The sequence below is a fragment of the Dreissena polymorpha genome, chromosome 12, assembly GCF_020536995.1.
Source record: "Dreissena polymorpha isolate Duluth1 chromosome 12, UMN_Dpol_1.0, whole genome shotgun sequence".
In the NCBI taxonomy this organism is placed as follows: domain Eukaryota; kingdom Metazoa; phylum Mollusca; class Bivalvia; order Myida; family Dreissenidae; genus Dreissena; species Dreissena polymorpha.
In genome coordinates this window covers 68,716,396-68,741,098 of record NC_068366.1, presented here as the reverse complement: position 1 = coordinate 68,741,098, position 24,703 = coordinate 68,716,396, and the positions used below count along the sequence as shown (strand labels likewise).

At 32.8% G+C, this 24,703-nt stretch overlaps 2 protein-coding genes across 2 annotated transcripts in view; both read right to left on the bottom strand.

Annotated features, from left to right (window-relative positions):
• Positions 1-303: 303 nt before the first annotated feature.
• LOC127852700 (pyrokinin-1 receptor-like) lies at positions 304-6,833 on the bottom strand. The gene is made up of 4 exons (XM_052386650.1): positions 6,542-6,833; positions 1,900-2,478; positions 1,202-1,327; positions 304-827 (listed from the first exon to the last, which is right to left on the bottom strand). The coding sequence occupies exons 1-4, from the start codon at positions 6,831-6,833 to the stop codon at positions 304-306; spliced, it is 1,521 nt and encodes a 506-aa protein (XP_052242610.1).
• A 3,168-nt stretch (positions 6,834-10,001) lies between these two features.
• LOC127852699 (pyrokinin-1 receptor-like) overlaps positions 10,002-24,703 on the bottom strand; it is a 35,319-nt gene continuing 20,617 nt past the window's right edge. Inside the window, exons 6-9 of the mRNA XM_052386648.1 lie at positions 15,755-16,333; positions 15,291-15,416; positions 14,565-14,914; positions 10,002-10,010 (exon numbers count right to left, since the gene is read on the bottom strand). Coding sequence (XP_052242608.1) covers positions 10,002-10,010; positions 14,565-14,914; positions 15,291-15,416; positions 15,755-16,333 — 1,064 coding nt within the window. The remainder of the gene's footprint in view (positions 10,011-14,564; positions 14,915-15,290; positions 15,417-15,754; positions 16,334-24,703) is intronic.

Here is a 24,703-nt window from a genome sequence, read left to right as displayed (position 1 = left end):
ATATAATGTTCTTTTGTATTTTCAATGAATTAAATAATCATTTAGAACAAAAATAAAAAAGTAACAATGTATTTGGGATATTTATTAAAATAGTGTTATGTATTGTTAAACATCGTGAGTCGCGCTTATTGTTCATGTCAAAAAAAGAGCTGCGCACTTCACTCATGTTAATTTAACAAATACAGAACGTTTTATTATATAGATACCTTGATAATAATGAACTGTGTTTTTTTCAACTACTTATCCAAGGTTGCACCTTTAGCAGAAAAGTGTGAGCAATATAAACATACTTAAAATGGATGTTCACACATCGCTGCCATGTCTCTCGCACCTTTGGTGGAACAATTGAAACACATAATGGCTGTTTATTTTCTGAACCACAACTTGTCCATTTCTATTTATACAGTCATTATCATTGTGTATGTGTTTGTGAATAGATACACTTTTACTTTTTTCGTTTGGTGAAGATTGACTTGCCTTCGGAATGTCGTAATACGGTTTACGTATAATGTGATCGCGTTTATGGTCAATGGCTTCTTGAGGATCAAAACATTCCACAATATCAGACGATTCATGGTGGTCGCAGTCATGCTCGATAATACCGTTGGTAAAAAACGGAGCGTCTCCAAAGTCGGCTTCAACCGGACTCCTTACGTTGTCTTTCATAGAGAATTTAGTAGTCTTGTTGCCATTTGTGGGTCTCTTTGAGTTATACGTCCGAACTGGCTTTGTCTTACAGATAGTTTCAAGGAATGCAAGACGGTATCTGCGCGACATGACGTTGTACAATATTGGATTCACAGTTGATCCAATGAAATACAAGACTCCTATAATGGAACACAATATTCCATATTAGAAAAATATAGAGTTATGTATTGTGTTGATTCTGAACAACTTGAATGTATTTTACGGGCCATGTGTTATGCGAACATTTACTGATGCTAATAAAACTTTCTGAGGCCATGTTTTATGCCAACATTAACTGTTGCTAATAAAACTTTCCTTTTCCTACAATATTTGTATACGTGTTATTGGACAAATCCAAATTGACCATCGCTATCCACTAATCGCACAAAAAGGTTAATTTGGGCATTCTGTGAATAGCATAAGTAACATAGCCATCTAAATAAGGCACTTATAATCTAGAATTGTCAATTAGAAATAAGCATGTACAACAGTTTTTTCAATACGGAAAAAGTACCTGAAACGTAGAAGAGAGAGCTTTGGATAGCCAGCATATCCGGGGTCCAATCAGTGTTGTAGACGGTCAACAGACGCTGAGCCTGGAAAGGTGCCCAGCAGACGAAGAAGGCCACCACCACTGCAACTGTGTGCATGAAAAGAGTTTAAATCATCATCTTCAACAACGTCACCATCGTCATCATGTTCATCATGATCATCATGATCATCATCATCATCATCATCATGATCATGATCATGATCATGATCATCATCATCATCATCATCATCATCATCATCATCATCATCATCATCATCATCATCATCATCATCATCATCATCATCATCATCATCATCATCATCATCATCATCATCATCATCATCATCATCATCATCATCATCATCATCATCACAATCATCATCTACGTAGACATGTTCCTACTTTAGCTCATAATAAATCATATTCGCCTTTTCAGAATTTTCTTTAATAGTGTATCAGTTCCAAGGAGTATTTTCCGTCTTATGTCAATACATTTCAGTAATTCAAAATCTTAATCACAAATTATCTACTTTTGTTCTTCTAATGCTTTTAATTATAATAATTTATCAAATATAAATTATGTTATAAGCATTGTGTCTATTTTTAAGTTTAACACAATAGATAATTTGCGCATTACACATAGCACAATCAAATACCCAAAGTTAAAATTGCTGACATACCTAGCACCTTCAGAACGCTTCGTCTAGCGGCACATGGCGGACTTCGTTCGTGCTGAATCTTGCTGCCTAGACTGCCAGAGCGTGGGTGTGGGTGGTGATACTTTTCCGAAGCCTCTCGGCGCATTTCAGCGCGTCGTAAAGTTAGACCAATGAGAACATATAGCACAATAATAACAGTTAACGGCACCAAGAAAAATACAAAGGAAGACATTTGAAACACGTGCGTCATGCGACGGTAATACATAGGCGGGATGTTACACTGCAGGGAGTCTGAAATTGGATCGCCATGGCTGTTGTGAACGTAGTAAAATAAGTCCGTGTGTATTGGATACGGTAATGCACAGCAGAAAGAAATTATCCAGATTGTCACGATAATCTTTACGCAGCGTGAAAACGCCACTATTTTATGGGATACCAGCGGCTTGCAAATTGCAATGTAGCGCTCGATGGTGAAAGCTGTAATGGTCAATACTGAAGCGTAGGATGTCATCTCGGAAATCAGCGCTTTAATGATACAAAACGGCTTGCCAAAACGCCAAGGGTAACTCTCCCAGATTGAATACGCCTCTGGGGGAAGACCTACAATGACGGATGATTCATAATATTAAAAGGCGAAACATTTATTGTTATTGTACAAACAATAATTAGCTGTTTAAAAACTACGATAAAAACAACTTAAGAATGGTTGTGCTAATTTGTTATAAGATCTGCATCGGTGTTCTGAACACAAATTATTGGGTTCACTCTAACAAGATAGTATTATTTGTATTCGCTGTGAGAACTTTGTCAATTATCTTAAAACAATTCAACACAATTATTTAATGATGGGATATTTATTTACAATGATAAATAAGACATAGTAAGGTTACTTACTTTTGTTTCAATTTTTGTAAATAAGTTAAATGGGTGTAGCGTAAATTAATTATTTTTGTGCTGTTCTTTTCAATGTTCATAACGGGAACAGTTTACCCATATAGCTGGCATTTTAACTTAAAACAAACGATTAAACATAATTGAACTTTTGGAATAAAAAAAAAACAAGAACATTATATAAGCGTCCATCATTTTAGTTTGGAAAATTGTTTAGTTTTAAGCGTTTAAATTGAAATAATGGATCTTCTCAACGGACGTCTACTTTGTGTATTTTTTATCATCAAAGCGATGTGGATATCAGTCTGTTCATCACAAAACATTTGTTATTGAGTTAAACCATTTTCATATAATTAATTAATATCTGTATTGCTAACAGTAATAGCAACAGGAAAGTCATTTGAGGGCTGCTAACGAAACATAATGTACATAATTGTAAGCTTCAATAATAAAAAATTTAACGGCTTGCATCTTGCAGCTATGCACTCATTTGCTCATAGTTGTATACATATCTTTTTAAACATTTACTTGAGGCGCCTTTTATCCAACATTTACCTTATAGAAATTCACGACTTGTCAATGTTTATTCCTATCCGATGTTGAGTACAATGTCATATAGATTTAAACCAGATAAGTGGTTTGTGTTTAACGATGGCAAAGTTGATAAATCATACAAGTGTTATATACGTTTTAATCCATTTAAAATGTAAGTAAACTTTACTTGATTCCATTTGAATCGATTGTATTACTCAATGTAAATAAGGTTGCGTTTGTATTAACAAATTACGTTTATGTAATATCTTGTTTCATGTGATAATTAATTAAAGTCTGTTGACGTCACGCCATGGCATCATTAGACTAGGTATTGTTGATAGGTTTGCTGACGTAAATCCTTTAACAACGAATTCAGGATACAAAATGTTTAGCCTGCATGCCAGGCACTGATTAATGACTTCCTTACACAAATCTCAAACGACAGCAAATTGAATTTCAACGAACAGTTTCTGAGGCGTGTTATAAGTTGTGTTATGAAGTAGAAGCAAAGAAATAATTCATATCTAATAAAGTATTTGTTGGCACAAAATGCTAAAATGTAAGAAAGGGCTGACCACTTGAACACCTGCAAAGATTTCCGAACAGTGAACTACAAAAGCATACATGTTATTACATTCCGAAACATTTTATACGTTATGACAATTTAAGAAAGAAGGCGAGAAGAATGCTCTAAAATTACAATATTTTGAGTTATTGTCATTGCAAATGAATTGAAATAATCTGAACGATTTTTTTATAAAACCAAGCCTCATCACAAGAGGTAACTGATATTTAATTTGAAGATTTTTATTGTACAAACAATGCCAATGCAATTGTATATTATGTGTTACTCGATTACCAGATACTTTAATGTTATTTATATACTATTGTCGATATTTTTTTTACAACAAATTACAGAGAAACAGGTTAATACCGTTTTTCGTATGTGTTTCATAATTGATATTGTTACTGTATCAGATATTTAACGAATGGTCATTCTCAATTCCAAATAGGGTTTTGATAATCAAACTGATGAATTAAAAATATTAGTATCGATATATCGAGGAATATTGAAATATATAAAGATATATCGGAATATATACATAATCGGATCTGTGCATCAATCATTCTTAATAAATCTGAAAGGTTTAGCATGCACTATCTTAACCATTATTTCGGAGTGTTGTCTGTTTTAAGTTTGTTTAGTGTTCTTTCTTGTGCCTCTTGACTAAGTGTGAGGTTTGGTGCGCAACACACTGATTTACAAGACAATGCTATATTAATATTCATGTGTTTATATTGCAGTCATGTATTTGTATCCTCTTTCTCAATGTAGGCTCGGTGGTCACTAGTCAGACAATTAAGTACCATGAAGTGGTTATCGGAATAATTGTATGCGGATGCAACGACAGTTTCACCTTGTTTAAAGTTTATCATGTGTGTGCGTTTTATTGAATTACCATATATGAGAAATTTTAAAATGATATAACGTTTTAATCTGGCGAAAGGATCATGATTTTTTACTACGCAGAAAAATGAACATAGACTGTGTTTTTAATTAGGTTTCTATGAGTGCTTTCGAGGATCAGTAACATGCGTAGAGTAGTTTCAAACAGGGCCAATGTCGCGTCTGATAAACGTATTTATACATAACTGTATATACATGCGCTTAAATTTAAACTTGTATCAGTGTTCTGTGTTATGGTAACTAATCCAGTTGTGTAAACTAACTTCACAATAAATATCAACAGCGCGTTTTAAAGAGTGGATGTTTTAAAATATTAATTGCATTTAATGAATTCGTGTTCTTGATAAATATATCCCACCCATATTATGCATAATGTTAAAATGTTTACTGTTCATGTATTTTTGATAACAACGCAGTGAGGGGCGATACAACTATTTATGTTATTGCAATTACTCTCTCTTTAGTATTGATTCTTTTCATGCATCGCTAAAATAGAAGAACGGCAAACGACTTTCGCCGGTCCTCGTTATATATGCGTACTAAATTCCCCATAAACCAGAAATCAGATTACCACTATCTTGCAGGATTTCGTTACTGCAATAAAAATCAAAAGCTGCGAGCATATTGAACATGCACATGTGTTATCATTATAATGCACTGTTAGCGTTACGATGTCAGCCTAAACCATACATATCCATTTATTATTTACATTAAGTTTTTTTTATATAAATATTCTTGAAGTGACAATTCAGCTACACAAGCTTTAGGGATACCGTTATATGATATCAAGTGATCATATGTCAAATTGCCGTACAATCTGACGTGATTCACAATAACTTGATACCCCATACAAAATAAACACACAAACAAGTAATTAAACAAAATTGGGATTTCCGCCATATACAGGTCAATTCTCATAACGCGCAAGATAGCATGTTTTTTTCGATAAATATGCGTAGAAATTATTTTTAGAACTTGAAACGAAAAGTGTCGCACAATAACAATATTTTTATATCTTAAATTCAGATATAACAACTGCCAGTAATATTGATTAGAACACTAATGGTAAAAATAACGATCAAGGTAGGCTAGTATTTCAAAATCAGAATCATTTTTGAAATAATGGTGTTCTTTGTTTGGCATGTGTTGGCATGATTATAGTCACTCATGCCAATTTTTTTTCGATTTTTGTTTTATTCACTCAAACAATTATGTTGCGTCTATATAATATCCTAGCGAGTGCAATTATATGTGGTATTTATCATTTGGCTTTCTATTTGCGACAGCAAAATCCGTTAAAAGCTCATGATCAAACTTTCAATTTGTCACTATGTACTTGTATGTGCCATGAATGTGCTCTTCTTTGTAATTTAAATTTTACTTCAATATTTTTTATTGAGAACTGATATAATTTATTGAATTAGTTTAACAAAATTATTTTATCGTACAGTAAAACAGAAGTTTTTAACAATTAAGTGTACATAATTGTTCATATTCATAATTCAAATTATTTGTACGGATCATAATTATCAATTCAGGTGTAAAGTTATATTTATTCAGCAAGTTCTTCACATACAATAAAACTTAGACAACGCAATGAATGTTTCAAAAAAGTGTTTACTTACAAAATTAAACAATAACCATGCCAATTAACCCAACACTAAATTAACTTATACAACAACGAAAAATTACTCTTCCTAAATATTAACTTTAAAGAAAATATATGCAACAAGAGGGTATTATTTTGAAGAGGTCAATCACTAAACTTACCAACAATAAGAAGCATTACATCTGATATTGCTAGGCTAAAGAGATAGTAATTCGTGGAGGTTCTCATGTAGCTGGTCTTTAGTATCACCACACATGTCACAATATTCCCTGTTATTCCCGTCATGAAGATCAAACAATACACGCAAAGCAAAACGATGACAACCACCAATTCACGTTGTTTTGGGCCGAGTTTTTCCTCCAGAATATGCTCGTCCGTGTTCAATTGTAATGATACATTTATTAATCCAGCACCTTGATTACTTCCATTATAAGAGTTAACAAAGTATTCCATATTTTAATATCAATTTAGTTTCATTTCAAATATCTTACAAATACCACTACACAAGTACTCGTACATTTGTTTTCCGTTTAATCAAGAAACTGTAAATAAATAACGTACTTTATGGTTAAATATAAGAACATTATTTGCTATATTTATGTAAATCAATATTCTATTTAAAGTTTACATTATCCTACTTGCTGTGTTATATATGCCGTTAACAACGGCTAGTGTTTCCACCTTCTTTGACTGCGAATGCGTCTCTTGTGCGATTGCTAGGCTTTCTCAATATAGTCGGTATAGCAGCGGCTACCTTAACCAATCCAGATTTCTTTTACGCTTTCATCCGTTCCGCAATTGATAGTAATTTTATCACTGAGAACTAAATAGACCTCCCAAACAGCCATCATTTCTTGGAATTAAGAATTCAATATGAGCGAAGAATAGCAGAGTTTTCTTATTTAGCGGATTTTGCAATCAATGGTAAGACTCGATTGGTGATCGATGGGACAGCACAGCGCTTATTGTTTACGCTCTTTGATTTCACGTAACGATAGTGTCTTTTTAGGGAGTAAAAGTTTGTTATTGTGAAACTGATGCTGGTTTGTTTATTTTGAAGAGACTGTTTATTCAGAATAATCGCTTTATTTGTATTATTTTTACATTAAATATTCTCGACGAAATATTTTTAATAACACGAAAGCTATTTTTGAAAAAGCGGCTAATTTGTCCTGATTTTCTCTTAATGACTGAATGCTCTATTTGACATTTAAAGCGTAAATGCGTTATGTTTATTTACTGCTATAAGCCAGTCCAAGAAAACGATGTCAATTAAAAATGGTATGTTAAACATATTTTATATATGAATGTTTTCAAAGAAAACCATAACATGTTCTTAAAGTATATTAGATATGTACTGGAATATAATCGCATCATATATACAAGACCACGTACAAATCTACACTCAACCAATATGTTGTTCCTCCCCGGACATGCTTTCACCGTTAAAAGGCTCTTATAATGTCAATTCAACATCAAATGCCGTTAGCAATTTATTTAATAAACTAACGATGGTATCTTCTTGTCAATCACGGGGGATATTTAATACGGGGAGAAAATTATTGTGTACGTACTGCTGTCACGCTCAGATTGTTTTGTTGGATTGGTCGTCGTTTTCATCAGTGTTTTAATCCTATTGGTCAGCCAAGCAACGAACACTTTACATGGTAAGGTTGTCAACAAAAACTAAGTGCACATACTTACGCCAGTAACCGAAAACCGCAATACTTGAAATGAGACTAATTTCGCTGAAAAATGAAAGAATCTTTTCGTTTGGTAATAGTCTTTCTTGACTTAGGAAATGGGAAATAGAATTCTGGGTAATTTGGCACTATACTAGGCGTTCTCGGTTGTGTTATATGTTAAATTAGGCGTTAGTTCGATATTCAGCAATATGTTTTTTTTAGTTAAATATATTAACATTTAGAGACCATATTTCCTACCAACAAGTTCCAACACACATTTTGAGGTCAAACAAGAGCGTAAACATTGATCTTAAAATAGCCCTGTCAATTCTGCTACTTCCCAAAAATTTACGAAATTCAAAGGGATCAGGAACTCATACTTTACTACATGAGTTTGTTTTCTCACTGATAGCGAGAACCTCATTTTAATCCTCAAGAATACGATCATCAGATTTCTAAGACAAACATGACGCAAACGATTAGCAATTAGTCGATATGCCAATCTTTCTGAGCAAGGTCGCGCAAGTGCGGAACTATTTTTCTGACATATTAAGTAATATCGAATAGACAAGCAATCTGCATTCTCAAATCCAATCAAATGTTTAATGTCTTAAAGGGATCTTTTCACGCTTTGGTAAATTGACAAAATTGAAAAAAGTTGTTTCAGATTCGCAAATTTTCGTTTTAGTTATGATATTTGTGAGGAAACAGTAATACTGAACATTAACCATGGTCTAATATAGCCATTATATGCATCTTTTGACGATTTTAAAACCTAAAAATTATAAAGCGTTGCAACGCGAAACGATTGAATAATTTGGAGAGTTCTGTTTTTGTCGTTAAATTTTGTGAAACTACAAAGATTGCTTATATAAGGTATAAAATACGTCAAATATGTGTACTCGGCGGAATAGCTCAGTAGGCTAAAGCGTTTTTACTTCAGGACTCTGGCAGGACTCCAGGGGTCACTGGTTCGAAACCTGGTCCGGGCAATGTTCTTTTCCTTTTTTTAATTTATCCTTGATTTTTTACTGGAGCTTTTACGATCCAATGTTTACATTAATCGATAAAAAGCATTTAATAAATAAGTTAAAAAATGCCAAAATCTGTGAAAAGGCCCCTTTAATTTGTAAACGTTGTATCATTCTATCTGACAGAGTGTACATTTTTACTAGACGTTAATTAAGTTTTGTTTAACACATTTGATTTATCATATTAGCGATACATTCCAAAACAACAATACTATCAATGAGATCAATCACAGTATACGTCGTATAGCTCACTCAACTTACGACGCTGTCTGGAATTGTTTAAATTATCAGGGGATTGGTTTTCTTGACCAACCGTTCGCAAGTTAATAATTGTCTACTGAAATTTATGAAACAAAAAGATGAATGAAGTAAATTACTGACTCAAAATACTGATATTTTACAATTTATGACTCCAAGATGATGTTCACTAGTGATTCAGCAAATAAAAAAATCATTGATGCGTCGATATTCAAATTATAATTTTACACATTATTGACCTGTTCGATACCAAAGCCACTTTAAACATTTTGGTTGAAATATTAATTGTCACAGTAATGTTTAAGCGTGTTTTCCTTACAATAAACAATGCATGTATGGCAACATCGTCAGTACGATATCAGTTCGTCTAACGTCCTACGGAAACACCGACGCTTTCTTGATATAGTATGAGTCATTATCCTTGATGACACGTTAGATGTTTGACTAGCATATTAAAATTGCAAAACTGCACTTTGCTATATCTAGTACAATATATTAATTTATTATATCAAATAAACTTCAACACAAACTGAGACAATAATTAGAAAACAAACAATCAGAACACAATGTGCGCATCGAACCTACTTGGGAAGCGGACGAAGCATTTACAATAAACACGGCTATATCCAATAACTTTGTAAATAACCCTATCCAACCTGAAATAAAAAGAATACTCAAAATTATAATGTCCACATCAGAATATAGACGAATTCAAACAGAAAGGTCTCATATTATAAACTGCTTTGTATATGTAAATTCATGGAGTATTTTCTTATTTTTAAACAAGCGAGTTGTATCCCTAATTATATGACATCATTATTTTGTTCACAGTCAGATTTTTTAAGAAGTTGTCACTTAGCAACCCATATTATGACTAAGTTAAATGACTTTTGAATTTTGAGCACTGCAAGTGCATATGCCTCTTAAATTAAAACGCTTGATTATATAACTGTTGTTGACAATATAAAGAATTTGTTGACGCTTAGACAACAACTCCAAACAAAATCACATGGACTTTGTTGGGTTATTTTTTACCGTTAAGAACCGCTGTTTTCTTGTAGGCTGACAGTTCATTAAATGGGTAAAATGACGACACGCACAGATGCTCTCAAGCAATTCGAGAATGATAGATTCACCGTGATCTCTGATATCGAAACATGTCTGTTACTTCTATGCACTACAGTGATCAATACAAATAGTGCAATTTCAAAAACAATCCAGAGAGAACGTGTTCTTTCAATCCACGGACTCTTGATTTCAGGCAAGTTATCAACTGCCAATAAAATACATGATAAAGCACCGATTTTTATTGCATGATTTGTTTTTCTGTCATTACTGGACATCGTCGGTGCACACCAATCTTCTCGTAAACACGTTCGTAACGTATATGTTTTACGAATATATCATCGAACCAAACAACAATTTGGCCTTTGATTTGTTGTCATAAATTGAAATATAAAGTCAAATTATACTTTACTATGTGTTTACGCACTTGTTTTTAGTGTTATTTTTTTCGAACACGTTGCTAGACCATGATCAATACCGCCGTCGTCCTGAAGCGTTCAGAGTTTCCAAACACAAACATTGTAGCCCTGAAAAGGTCTCCTAAAATAAGTTTCTGTTCAAATTTAACATGGCGAGTTCATATGTTGGTGTAATGATCATGCAAAATCCCTAATATATAAGACGATGAAATGTGTTCATGTATTATTGAAAACATCTTCAACAACAAAAAATCATAATCACGTTTCACATTTAAGATCGGTTCATATAAGGTGTTTTGAAATTGAACCAACAATTTAATATTTTAGCAATATTTTACTGTACCGTTGACTCTCGATTCCCTATTACAATCGGTCATTGTATCTCGTTGTTGTTTTATCGCTCAGAACGAAATATATCTGCCAATCGACCATAACATCTTGCAAATCCGCTATACGAGATGTCTGGCACGGCTTTAATCACATTCTGTGGATAGTATCATTATTGGTCAGATTCCACTGGTGACCGCAAAGACAACCTATGGCTTATTTGTGAAGCTCTTTGATTGCACAAAACGATTGTTTTCTATTTCAGAATGAAAGGGTATTGTGTTATTGTGACACTGAGATTTCGTGAATCCAATGGTGATGAAAAACTATTAAGAAAGTACTGTTATTCGTCGATTGATGTTACATTTAACATTCTCAACGACAGGTCAGCAAAATCCTTCGTCTTTAAAACGTTCTTTTTGAAAAACAAAAAATTTGAAATGTTTGTATATTACTAAACAGCGTATTTGCGCTCAGATTCCTTTGAATTTACCATGATTGCATCGAACTAAATTCGTGTTTTTTTTGTATATAGAAACGATGATGTGAACAATATTCTAAAATAACGCACCCACATTTTATGCAAATACTGAACTTACCATATTGATTTATACTTTCAGAATTATGTTTGCGTCGATTGTCGGACTGTTAATTAAACATGTGTAAGTGTCTCGCTGGGATAAATTGATTGTTAACGTTCACGTCGTAAACATATCTAATACAAAAATCTCCCTAAACAAACTTCGTTGCTTTGGCACGTCCAGTACGTGCGTGCGCATTACTTTTAATTGCATTTTGAGCCTTACATCGTCGTATGTGCGAAAAAACACACACTTGAATATATTCACTTAACATTACTTTTAAGTTTCCATTACGAGTTTTAAGATACATGTTATGTATTTACAATTGATAGAAACAACTTAGAAAACAGTCACAACAAGACTATTGTCAAGCAATATAAGTCCCCTACCGGCTCCACCATTGTCAGAAATTCCAGATTTTTTATATATATTTGTTGCACTAGCAACCAACATTTTTATTTAGGAACAAAATGAAATGACTTGCATAATGTCCATATTGCCATCTATCCATGTTTCAAGTTTCATGAACAAATATTAAGAACTTTGAACGTTAGTGCAGGATCCAGAAAACAACCATTTTCAGCAATATGTCTAGCCTATTTGTTGCCATAGCAACCAGAATGTTTGACGTTGGAACGAAATAAAATGACCTGCATTATGTCCATATAGCCAGATATCCATGTTTAAAAAATACAACAACAACAACAACAACATTTATTCATCAGTAATGCTTATACAAGCCCGTAGCCTACATTATGCATGCATAATTCAATGTATAAGTAATCATAGAAGATAGATATTGGATGATAGTGTTATGAACTGGTTAACATGTTTAGTTATGCAGGGAATACATAATAGCATCTAATATTGCAACTGCACATCTTATATTTATTAATTTACTTACAAGACATAGATTAGAAGAATTTTCACAATCATTTGGAGAAATAAAAAAATATTATTACGAATGTTATATATGGTTTTGTCTGAAATAAGTACAATCTTATTATTTAGAATATTTTAAATACATTACTAAAAAAATTAAGTAAATCACGTAATGCTAAGTTTCATCATATTATTATACAATTCTTTTTTGTGTATGTTTTGAGATTTATATACAACAACAACAACATTTAATCAGCAATTAAGCCTTTAGGAGTTCATAGCGCTCACATATGACAATGAGCTATAATTTAATATTTGCAAGTATACAACAAAACAACATGTATTCATCCATATACCCTATACAAGTTCATAGCCTTTACATATAAAAATGAGAATTTATTATATATATATATATATATATATATATATATATATATATATATATATATATATATATATATATATATATATATATATATATATATATATATATAATAATGTATAGGCAATATATATATATGTATAATAAATATATAGGCAAGTATAAAATAACACTATGTATATATCAATAATATCTATTTATCTGTAAGTGAAGTTCATTACAATGTATCATCTAATTAACTAATAAATGACATTTACGTTTTAAAACTATTCATATCAATATGTTTCAAATCTGTATCCTTTCTCTTGTGTTTGTTTTTGTACTTTTATTTGTTTTGTCAACGTGATATATTAATTTGTTCCCACTATCGGTCTAACGGCGTTTCGAATAGAATATTAGTTAAATGTTTACGCGATTATATGTCAATAGTTTTCTTCTGAACAGTATTGTACGCAGATCAATTGTTCTAGATATGTTTACGCCTCACTAACATTCAAGATAATTACCTTCCCACCACGTGCATTCTCTGGAAAATAATTGCAAAACGAAAACTACAATGCATTCAAAATGGGACAATATGTACATCCATGGCCAATGTGTTGTTTTTTTCCTCTAAAATGTAGAACTGATAATTATTAGCATCAAGTAAGTTCTTTGTTGAAGCCTTCTAGATGTTGACCGCGTAACATTATTTATTTAAACAAAAATAAACACCTTACTGCGATTGTGGAAATAATACGTTGACTTTGTTTGGTAAGGATTTAAATATGCCATCTCTGAACAAAATGTCTACTGATATTGCTTTTCTATTTTGCGTGCCAAATATCTTTAGATATCTGGCAAACGATCGATTTAACTTGTGGTTACTGAAAACTGAAAAATACGTATTTAGCAACGTCAACATGCATGCCGCGTCAACATATGTAATGTATTTGCACTCGCGAGGAAACAAAACATACTTGCATTGTGTTCGTTTTATGTCTTAATAACGTCTTCCAATTTATTATCATACGGCGCTGTCTTCGCATAAATAAATATTATATAGCAATTTTTGCACCATCTTATATTATTTCATTTATAAAATGTACTTTTGTATTTTCAATGAATTAAATAATCATTTAAAACAAATATAGAAAATAAACAATGCATTTGTGATATTTATTAAAGTAACGTGATGAATTGTTAAACATCGTGAGTCGCGCTTATTGTTCATGTCAAAAACAGAGCTGCGCACTTCACTCATGTTTATTTAACAAATAAAGAACGTTTTATAACATAGATACCTTGATAATAATGAACTGTGTATTTTTCAACTATTTATCCAATGGTTGCACCTTTAGCAGAAAAGTGTGAGCAATATAAACATACTTGAAAAGTATGTTCACACATCGCTGCCATGTCTTTCGCACCTTTGGTGGAACAATCGACACGCATAATGGCTGTTTATTTTCTGAACCACAACTTGTCCATTTCTATTTATACAGTCGTTATCATTGTGTATGTGTTTGTGAATAGATACACATTTACTCCTTCGTTTGGTGAAGATTGACTTGCCTTCGTAATGTCGTTATATGGTTTACGTATAATGTGATCGCGTTTATGGTCAATGGCCTCTTGAGGATCAAAACATTCCACAATATCAGACGATTCATGGTGGTCGCAGTCATGCTCGATAATACCGTTGGTAAAAAACGGAGCGTCTCCAAAATCGGCTTCAACCGGACTCCTTACGTTGTCTTTCATAGAGAATTTAGTAGTCTTGTTGCCATTCGCGGGTCTCTTTGAGTTATACGTCCGAACTGGCTTGGTCTTACAAATAGTTTCAAGGAATGCCAGACGGTATCTGCGCGACATGACGTTGTACAATATTGGATTCACAGTTGATCCAATGAAATACAGGACTCCTATAATGGAACATAATTCTCCATATTAGAAAAATATATCGTATGTACTGTGTTGAATCTGAACAACTTGAATGGTTTTTACGGGCCATGTGTTATGCGAAAATTTACTGCTGCTAATTAAACTATCCCATGCCATGTTTTATGTCAACATTAACTGCTGCCTGAAAACAACTGTCCTTTTCCTACAATATTTGTATACGTGTTATTTGCCATATCCAAATGGACCATCACTATTCACTTATCGCGCACAAAGGTTTATTTGGGCATTCTGTAAATAGCATAAGTAACATGGCCATCTAAATAAGGCAATTAAAATATATAATTGTAAATTAGAAATAAGCATATACAACAGTTTTTTTCAATATGGAAAGCGTACCTGAAACGTAGAAGAGAGAGCTTTGGATAGCGAGCATATCCGGGGACCAATCGGTGTTGTAGACTGTCAACAGACGCTGAGCGTGGAAAGGAGCCCAGCAGACGAAGAAGGTCACCACCACTGCAACTGTGTGCATGAAAAGAGTTTAAATCATCATCATCATCATCATCATCATAATCATCATCATCATACAAATCATCATCATCATCATCATCATCATCATCATCATCATCATCATCATCATCATCATCATCATCATCATCATCATCATCATCATCATCATCATCATCATCATCATCATCATCATCATCATCATCATCATCATCATCATCATCATCATCATCATCATCATCATCATCATCTCTTTTATAGGTATTGTGTCTATTTTTGAGTTTAACACAATAAATAATTTGCGCATTGCATATAGCACAATCAAATATGCAAAGTGAAAATTGCTGACATACATAGCACCTTCAGAACGCTTCGTCTAGCGGCACATGGCGGACTTCGTTCGTGCTGAATCTTGCTGCCTAGACTGCCAGAGCGTGGGTGTGGGTGGTGATACTTTACCGAAGCCTCTCGGCGCATTTCAGCGCGTCGTAAAGTTAGACCAATGAGAACATATAGCACAATAATAACAGTTAACGGCACCAAGAAAAATACAAAGGAAGACATTTGAAACACGTGCGTCATGCGACGGTAATACATTTGCGGGATGTTACACTGCAGGGAGTCTGAAATTGGATTGCCATGGCTGTTGTGAACGTAGTAAAATAAGTCCGTGTGTATTGGATACGGTAATGCACAGCAGGAAGAAATTATCCAGATTGTCACGATAATCTTCACGCAGCGTGAAAACGCCAGTATTTTATGGGATACCAACGGCTTGCAAATTGCAATGTAGCGCTCGATGGTGAAAGCTGTTATGGTCAACACTGAAGCGTAGGATGTCATCTCGAGAATCAGCGCTTTAATGATACAAAACGCCTTGCCAAAACGCCAAGGGTAACTCTCCCAGATTGAATACGCCTCTCGGGGAAGACCTACAATGACGAGTGATTCATAACATTAAACGGCAAAACATTTATTGTTCTTGTAGAAACAATAATTAGCTGTTTTAAAACTACGATAAAGACAACTTAATTATGGTTTTGCTAATTTGTTATAAGATCTGCATCGTTGTTCTGAACACATATTATTGGGTTTACTCTAACTACATAGTATTATTTATTCACTGCGAGAACTTTGTCAATTATTTTAAAACATTTAAACACAATTATTTAACGGTGGGATATGTATTTACACTAATAAATTAGACATAGTAAGGTAAAGCAACTTTTCTTTCATTTTTGTGTAAATAACGGTAACAGTTTATCCATAAAGCTGTCAATTTAACTTAAAACAAACGATTAAACATAATGAAACTTTTGAAAGAAAAAAACAAGAACATAATATAAGCGTTCATCATTTTAGTTTGGGACATTGTTTAGTTTTAAGAGTTTAAATTGAAATAATGCATCTTCTAAACGGACATCTGATTTGTGTATTTGCTATCATCAAAAGCGGTTTGGATCTCAGCCTGTTCATCACAAAACATCTGTTAGTGAGTTAAATCATTTTCATATAATTTATTAATAGCTGTATTTCTTACAGTAATAGAAACAGGAAATTCATTTTAGGGCTGCGCAAGAAACACATTGTTCCTTATTGTAAGCTTTAATAATAACAGATTAAACGGCCTTCATCTTGCAGCTATACACTCATTTACTCTTAGTTGTATACATATTTTTTTAAGATTTACTTGAAGCGCTTTTTTTCCAACAGTTACCATGTAGAGATTCACGACTTGTCAAAGTTTATTCCTATCCGATGTTGAGTACAATGTCATATAGATTTAAATCAATAAATGATTTGTGTTTAAAGATGGTGAAGTTGTTAAATACGTTTTAATCCATGCTAAAAAGTAAGTGAACTTAACTTGATTCAATTTGAATCGATTGTATTAATAAATTTAAATAAGGTTGCGTTTGTATAAACAAATTACGTATATGTAATATCTTGTTTCATGTGATAATTAATTAAAGTCTGTTGACGTCACGCCATGGCATCATTAGACTAAGTATTGAAGATAGCTTTGCTGACGTAAATCCTTTAACAACGAATTCAGGATACAAAATTGTTAGCCTGCATGCCAGGTACTGATTTATGACTGCCTGACACAAATCTCAAACGACAGCAAATTGAATTTCAGCGAACAGTTTCTTAAGCATGTTGTAAGTTGTGTAATGAAGTAGAAGCAAAGAAATAATTCATATCTAAAAAAGTATTACTGTAGTTTGCACAAAATGCTAAAATGTTAGAAAGGGCTGACCACTTGAACACCTGCAAAGATTTCCGAACAGTGAACTACAAATCATACATGTAATTACATTCCGAAACATTTTATACGTTATAAATATTTAAGAAAGAAGGCTAGAAGAATACTCTAAAATTAATATATTTTAATTTATTATCATTGCAAATGAATTGAACTAATCTTAACCATTTTTTGATATATTAAAACAAGCTTCATCAGAGGAGGTAACCGAATTTAAATTTGTAGATTTTTATTGTACAAACAATTTCAATGCAATTGTATATTATGTGTAACTCAATTGCCAGATACTTTTATAAAATTTATATTCTAATGTCGATATATTTTTTACAACAAATTACAGTACAACAGGTTTATACCGTTTTTCGGATGTGTTTCGTAATTGACATTGCTACTGTATCAGGGATTTAAAGAATGGTCATTCTAAATTCCATATAGGGTTTTGATAATCAAACTGATAAATTAAAAATATTTGTATCGATATATCGAGGAATATTGAACTATAAAAAGATATATCGGAATATATACATAATCGGATGCGTGCATCAACCATTCTTTATAAATCTGCAATGTTTAGCAAGCACTATCTTAACCATAATCATGTGTTGGTGTTAATAGATATTATTTGAAGTATGTTTGCTGATCGCTCCAATGCATCAACATGGCGGTGTTACCAGATATATTCATTTTCGGAGTGTTGTCTGTTTTAAGTTTGTTTAGTGCTATTTGTTTTGCTTCTTGACTAAGCGTGAGGTTTGGTGTCCAACAACAACCAGAATTACCGACAATGCTATATTATTATTTATGGGTTTGTATTGCCTTCATGTATGTGTTTCCTCTTTCTCAATGTAGGATCGGTGGTCACTCGTCAGACAATTAAGTACCATGAAGTGGTAAACGGAATAATTGTATGCGGATGCAACGACAGTTTCAACTTGTTTATAGTTGATCTGGTATGTTCGTTCTGTTGAAATATCTTATATGAGACATTTTGAAATGATATAACGTTTTAATCTGGCGAAAGGATCATGAATGTTTACTACGCGGAAAATGAAAATATACTGTGTTTTTAATAAGTTTTATTTTTAGTGCTTTTGACTATCAGTAACATGAGTAGTTTAGTTTCAAACAGTGCCAATGTCGCGTCTGATGAACGTTGCTATACATAATTTTATATACACGCGCTTTAATTTAAACGTGTATCAATTCTGTGTTATGGTTACTAATCCAGTTGTGTGAACTAAGTGCAAAATAAATATCAACAGCAGGTTTTAAAGACTGGATGTTTTACAATATTAATTGCAATCAATATTCAAAATAGATTCGCGTTCTAAGTGAATTTATGCCACCCATATTTAGCATAATGTTATATGTTTACTTTTCATATATTTTCAGTAGCTATATGTGTTCGATTACGGTAATGTTAAGATATTACACTTGCTACCGATGAGCTCTGTATAAAGGATAACAACGCAGAGAGGGGCGATACAACAATTTAAGTTATTGCAATTATTCTCTCTTTAGTATTGATTCTGTTCATGCATCGCTAAAATAGAAGAACGGCAAACGACTTTCGCCGCTCCTCGTTATGTATGCGTACTAAATTCCCCATAAACCAGGAATCAGATTTCTATATATATGGCAGGATTTCGTGACTGCAAAAGCTGCGTGCATATTGAGCTTGCACATGTGTGATTGCTATTATGCACTTTTATCGTTACGATGTCAGCCTTAAAAACACATATCAATTTATTATTTACATTAAGATTTTTTTTAAATATTATTGAAATGACAATTCAGCTACACAAGCATTAGGGATACCGTTATAAGATATCAAGTGCCCATATGTCAAATGGCCGTACAATCTGAAGTGATTCACAGTAACTTGATAATCCATACAAAATAAAACACACACACGCGTATTTAAACGAAAATTGGGATTTCCGCCATATACTGGGCCCGTATTCACCAACAATTCTTTAGCAATAAACTTAGAAATAAAGAAAATTCTTAAGTATAAGAAAAATTTCTTAAGTCTTATTCACCAACTCTATTTGCTAAAGAAACTTCTTAAGAATAAAGAATTTTGTTTCAAATTCTAAGAATGCTTCGGGGCATTCTTAGAATAATTCTTTAAGCTTCCAAGAGGGCCGTTCGCGTAATGCGTTTTTACGCCAATATCTTGTTTGAAAACGTCGAAAATGTCCCGCGTAGAAGATTGTTTGACAGAGAAAATCCTCTAGACGATTTGTCGGAAATTGAGGTTTATAGGAGATACCGATTTTGTCCGGCAACTGTCTTGACCTTATTAAATTTGCTCGCCAATTCTCTGGTCTTCGGAACGCTGAGGAATTCTCCTCTCCTGCCTATCCAGCAGCTATGCATATTTCTTTGTGCCATGGCGACTGGATCCTTCCAACTTGTCGTAGGAGACACTGTTCGGGTCAGTCAGTCATCCGTATCAAGATGCTGCCGACGAGTTGGACGAGCCATAACTCGACTAGCTCGCCGTTACATACGGTTCCCTGACAGGGAAGAGTGCAAAACTCTGAAATCAAAATTTCAGTCCATTGCTGTTGAGTTTGTGATTTTTGTTTGTCTAAATGACCTTGACTGAGAAAAAATATACAAGGGAAATCATTCACTTGCACTTCATTTTTGTGGGGGCATTGTCGACGTTATTGCATAAACAACATACGCAGTTAGGACCAACAATTTTTTCAGGTGATGTAGTTGAATCAAATGATTTATACACTATTTTAAATTCAGTAATTGTTATCACTGTATCTATTTGATGTTTTGTATGATACATTCTGCATTAGGCCAAATGCAAGTTCACAGAAAGGTGAAGCATACGTTAATTGAAGGGCGATGTCACCGGAGTTTAGTCCAAAGTGGATACTTCTCTCATGTCGTTTATTCGCAGTTATTGTAATATTATATATCTTCATTCTTAACTGAAAATGACATTTTGATAATTACGACATTGTGGTTATTGCACTGTCGTAAAGCATTATCTATCAAAATGAGAATATAAGTATTTACTATGTGTGTCTCTCTAGGGGATTTCACAGTGTCATGATTAAATAAAAATATATTCATATACCCTTTTTTCTCTCATCATTTCACTTATCGTTGGTTAATACCATTGTATCCTCTGCATCTGAATATTTATTTGTTTTACTAGTTTCTTACGTCACCCCCACCCACTGCAAAGCGGGTTGGTGATTATAATAATGATGTTCGTCCACCCCTCAGTCTATACGCCCCTGATACGTTTTTTTTCCCAACACCATATCTCATGCACCCATTGTTAACAGATTTTCATGAAAAATCTTGATAAAATTTTATAGGCATATATATGTTGTGCTGAAGGAATGATTCCGGCATTACAGCTAAATTCCATTTACATATCCTTACTAAATCGAAGAAAATGTTCCATCACATAAACTTGGGGTCTTAGGAACGTTCATATGTAATGTATGTGTTAATGCAATTAATGGATATGCTGACCATGGTCTAAAGGGGCATGCAATATTTATAGTAGTATAAGCATTGACCTAACAACTTGATATTCTGAAATTTATTATTAATAAAACATACCCAGAAAATCTGTCAAATATGTAGTGTAATCACAATTGCTTACGTGAAATGCAATTACTGTACATACATTATAACTTGCCTAACATTTCCACAGCTATTTATTTTAACCGCAAATATTTACATTTAATTCACAAGTGAAGAAATATAAAATTTCACATACATTACAATGTTAACACTTATAAATGTCCACTGATTGTATTGTAAATATCACTTATCTAACAATTTATTCAGAATTTCCAAATGTAATCGGATTGATTGATGGCACCCATGTCCGGATTAAAAGGCCAAAGAACCACGAAGCCGATTTTGTAAATAGGACAGGCTACCATTCGTTGAATGTGCAAGTATGTTTACTTGTTTGTTATAAACATTACATTATTCCATACTTTTTCTGCATTCATATATTTATTTTTTAACTGTTGTTTAACAACAATTTATAGTAAATATCCCGTTTGCATTTCACTAACATTTCACTCAAAATGTACATGAGCAGTATTATTCAATCAATATTGTAATAGCAATAAAATACTAATTTACACTTTAAGGTCATTTAAATGATAGTATACATATTATAGTTTCATCTTAATAATTGCATACAAACACAAATAGACCAATACATTTAAGCATAAAACACAATCATTGCTGACACTCTTACAATAGACTAGTTAATCCTTACATCACAGATAAATTAATTGTTTAGAAATTATTGAAATGGGAATTAACTCGGAAGCTCATATTGTATCATTTGTAAATAAGCACTTCCAAGTTATCCTCCTTTATATTACAATGTATATCAACACATAAAACTTACTAATAACACAATTACATATCAACCAAAATATTTACACATAAAACATAGATTGTTTTTGCTAACCTAATAGTTAAATACTGCAATAAAATGTCTAGAATAAAACACAGAATTGAAAAAAGTGCAAGTGCACACTGAAACCAAAAAAAATATAGAAGAAATCATTTATCTCCTATGATCAGATCATAAGGAAACTGATTAGCCATAACTTTCTAGTACAGGATAAAAGGCAGCACAAAGATTACCTAAAATACTTGGCATTACATTATATACTTAGTCTAAAAGGTCTATATACCTTAAAAACAATAATCTGTTTACATATATTTATACAATGTATTTGAAAAAAGTTGTTACCAAGTAAAGTAAGATATTTTACAACAGATATAGCAGTTTACAAACACAGTTTTTTTAACAAGTACACTACCGACTGTTCTATATAGTGAAAATTCATTGACATGCACATTTGCAGAAACATTAAGAAATACATTACAGACAAAAATCAGTTAGATTGCTTTCGTAAAGGCTACATATTTATACACATAAATTATATATACATAAGCAAATTATGTATTGCTTGAACATTTTATTGTCAACAGTCCACTATTATAGCAGTATAATTAAAAACTAATAATAAATACTTTTTTATTTTTTTAAATATCAGATGGTATGTGACCACAGCAAAAGAGTGCGGAGTTTAACAGCTATATGGCCAGGCAGCATGCATGACTCTAGGATATGGAGGGAATGTCATCTACGTAACCATTATGAACAAGGTAACTATCAAATACCCAACATGTCTACGTATGACCAAACAAGTATGTACAACTAGTATCATATCAATAATTAAAAAAAAATACAAATTCAATTACGTAGATGAGTTTCATAAATAATAAAAATATTAAAATAAGTCCTGCATTATGTAGTCAGACAAGAGACGTTTGTTAAACATGTATCCCCCTCTCCACACCCACCCCCACCACCAGCTAGTTGCAGAAAATTCAATTTCTTGTTTCAAGCTCATTGGAAATTGACCTGGCGCTATCAAAATCACAATGCATCCTCTTTTCTTTAAATGTAACCAATACCAGTATGCATTTTGCAGGCCAAATTGTTATTCAAATATATTGAAAAACTGATTTTCTATTTTAAGAACCTTTTGAAATTGAACTTTTTGACCTTGAAATTAATAGTCATATTCCAGTTTTTAAAGAGTAACTCCTATACTAATTTTCATTTTAATACCTTAATGTATTCTCAAGATACCTTGCAGAAACAATATTTATTGTGATAAGCAATAGTGACATGGATCTTTGACCTCAGAATCGTGTAGTCAGAGTGTATAAATTGACTCATTGTATGAATAGAATGTTTTGTTTCTAAACAGGTGCTCATAATGTCTTCATTTTGGGTGACTCGGGTTATCCATGCACCCCATACATGATGACCCCTTTCCGGACTCCTGAATCCCCAAGTGAAGAGCGATACAACCTAGCGCTATATAGAACACGAGTGCTCGTTGAGCAAACTTTTGGCATAATCAAAAGAAGATTTTCAATTCTGCACTATGGACTACGACATGACTTGGCAACAACAGTTACTTATATAACCGCTTGTATTGCACAATTTCGGAATTGAACAAGGTGATATCCTTGAAGAGGACTTTGTTGCTGATGTTGAAAATGAAGATGATCATGATGAAAATGTTGCCATTAATATAAACAATGTTGGCAACATAGTAAGGCAACAATTAGTTCAGAGATTTGTTAATTGAATTAACCCATAAATGCCTAGTGGACTCTCCCATCCTTCTAAATTGGATCAATTTATTTCCAAAATTAGGGATGTCTAGTATATGTATTTCTATATTTATAATATTTCTTACAGAATTTTTTTTAAGAAAACAGCGTAAACCCAGATGAGACGCCACATGATGCGGCGTCTCATCTGGGTCTACGCTGTTTGCCAATGCCTTTTTTCTGGACGCTAGGCATAAATGGGTTAAATAATGAAATGAAGAACACCCATATACTCATAAAATATCTTCAAAACTTTGTGTAAAAATAACCATAATAACACTTTGGATGGCATCATTTGAGATTAAAGATTTAACATTCATTACTTAAAGCTTTTAACATTTGAATTTCTTCCTCGATTTTTTTGGCCTTTAACTTAGCAACTTTCAATTGGGCCAGTAGCAACTGATTCTTCAAGCGCAGATTAATTTGTTGTAGATGGATGTTCTATTTTTCAGCATTAAGGTTTTCCTCTGCCAATTTGTTGAAACTTGTCCTAACTGAAACAAATAACATCACTAAATTAAAATGTGTTAGTTGTTTTGTTATCAATGCAAAAAAAAAAACCTAAAGCGTGGAAATGTTAAAAAAAATCGAGTAAGATGCTACTAAACCTATTTTACAGTTTTTAGCCCTGAAAGTTTCATAAATATATTTATTTCACGCATATCACATATTAGTCGTGTTCTGAGAAAACTGGGCATAATGCATGTGCGTACAGTGTCATCCCAGATTAGCCTGTGCAGTCAGCAAAAATATAATTTAGGCGGAAAGTGTTGTACCTGATAAGCTTGTTCTGACTGCACAGGCTAATCTGGGACGACACTTTACGCAC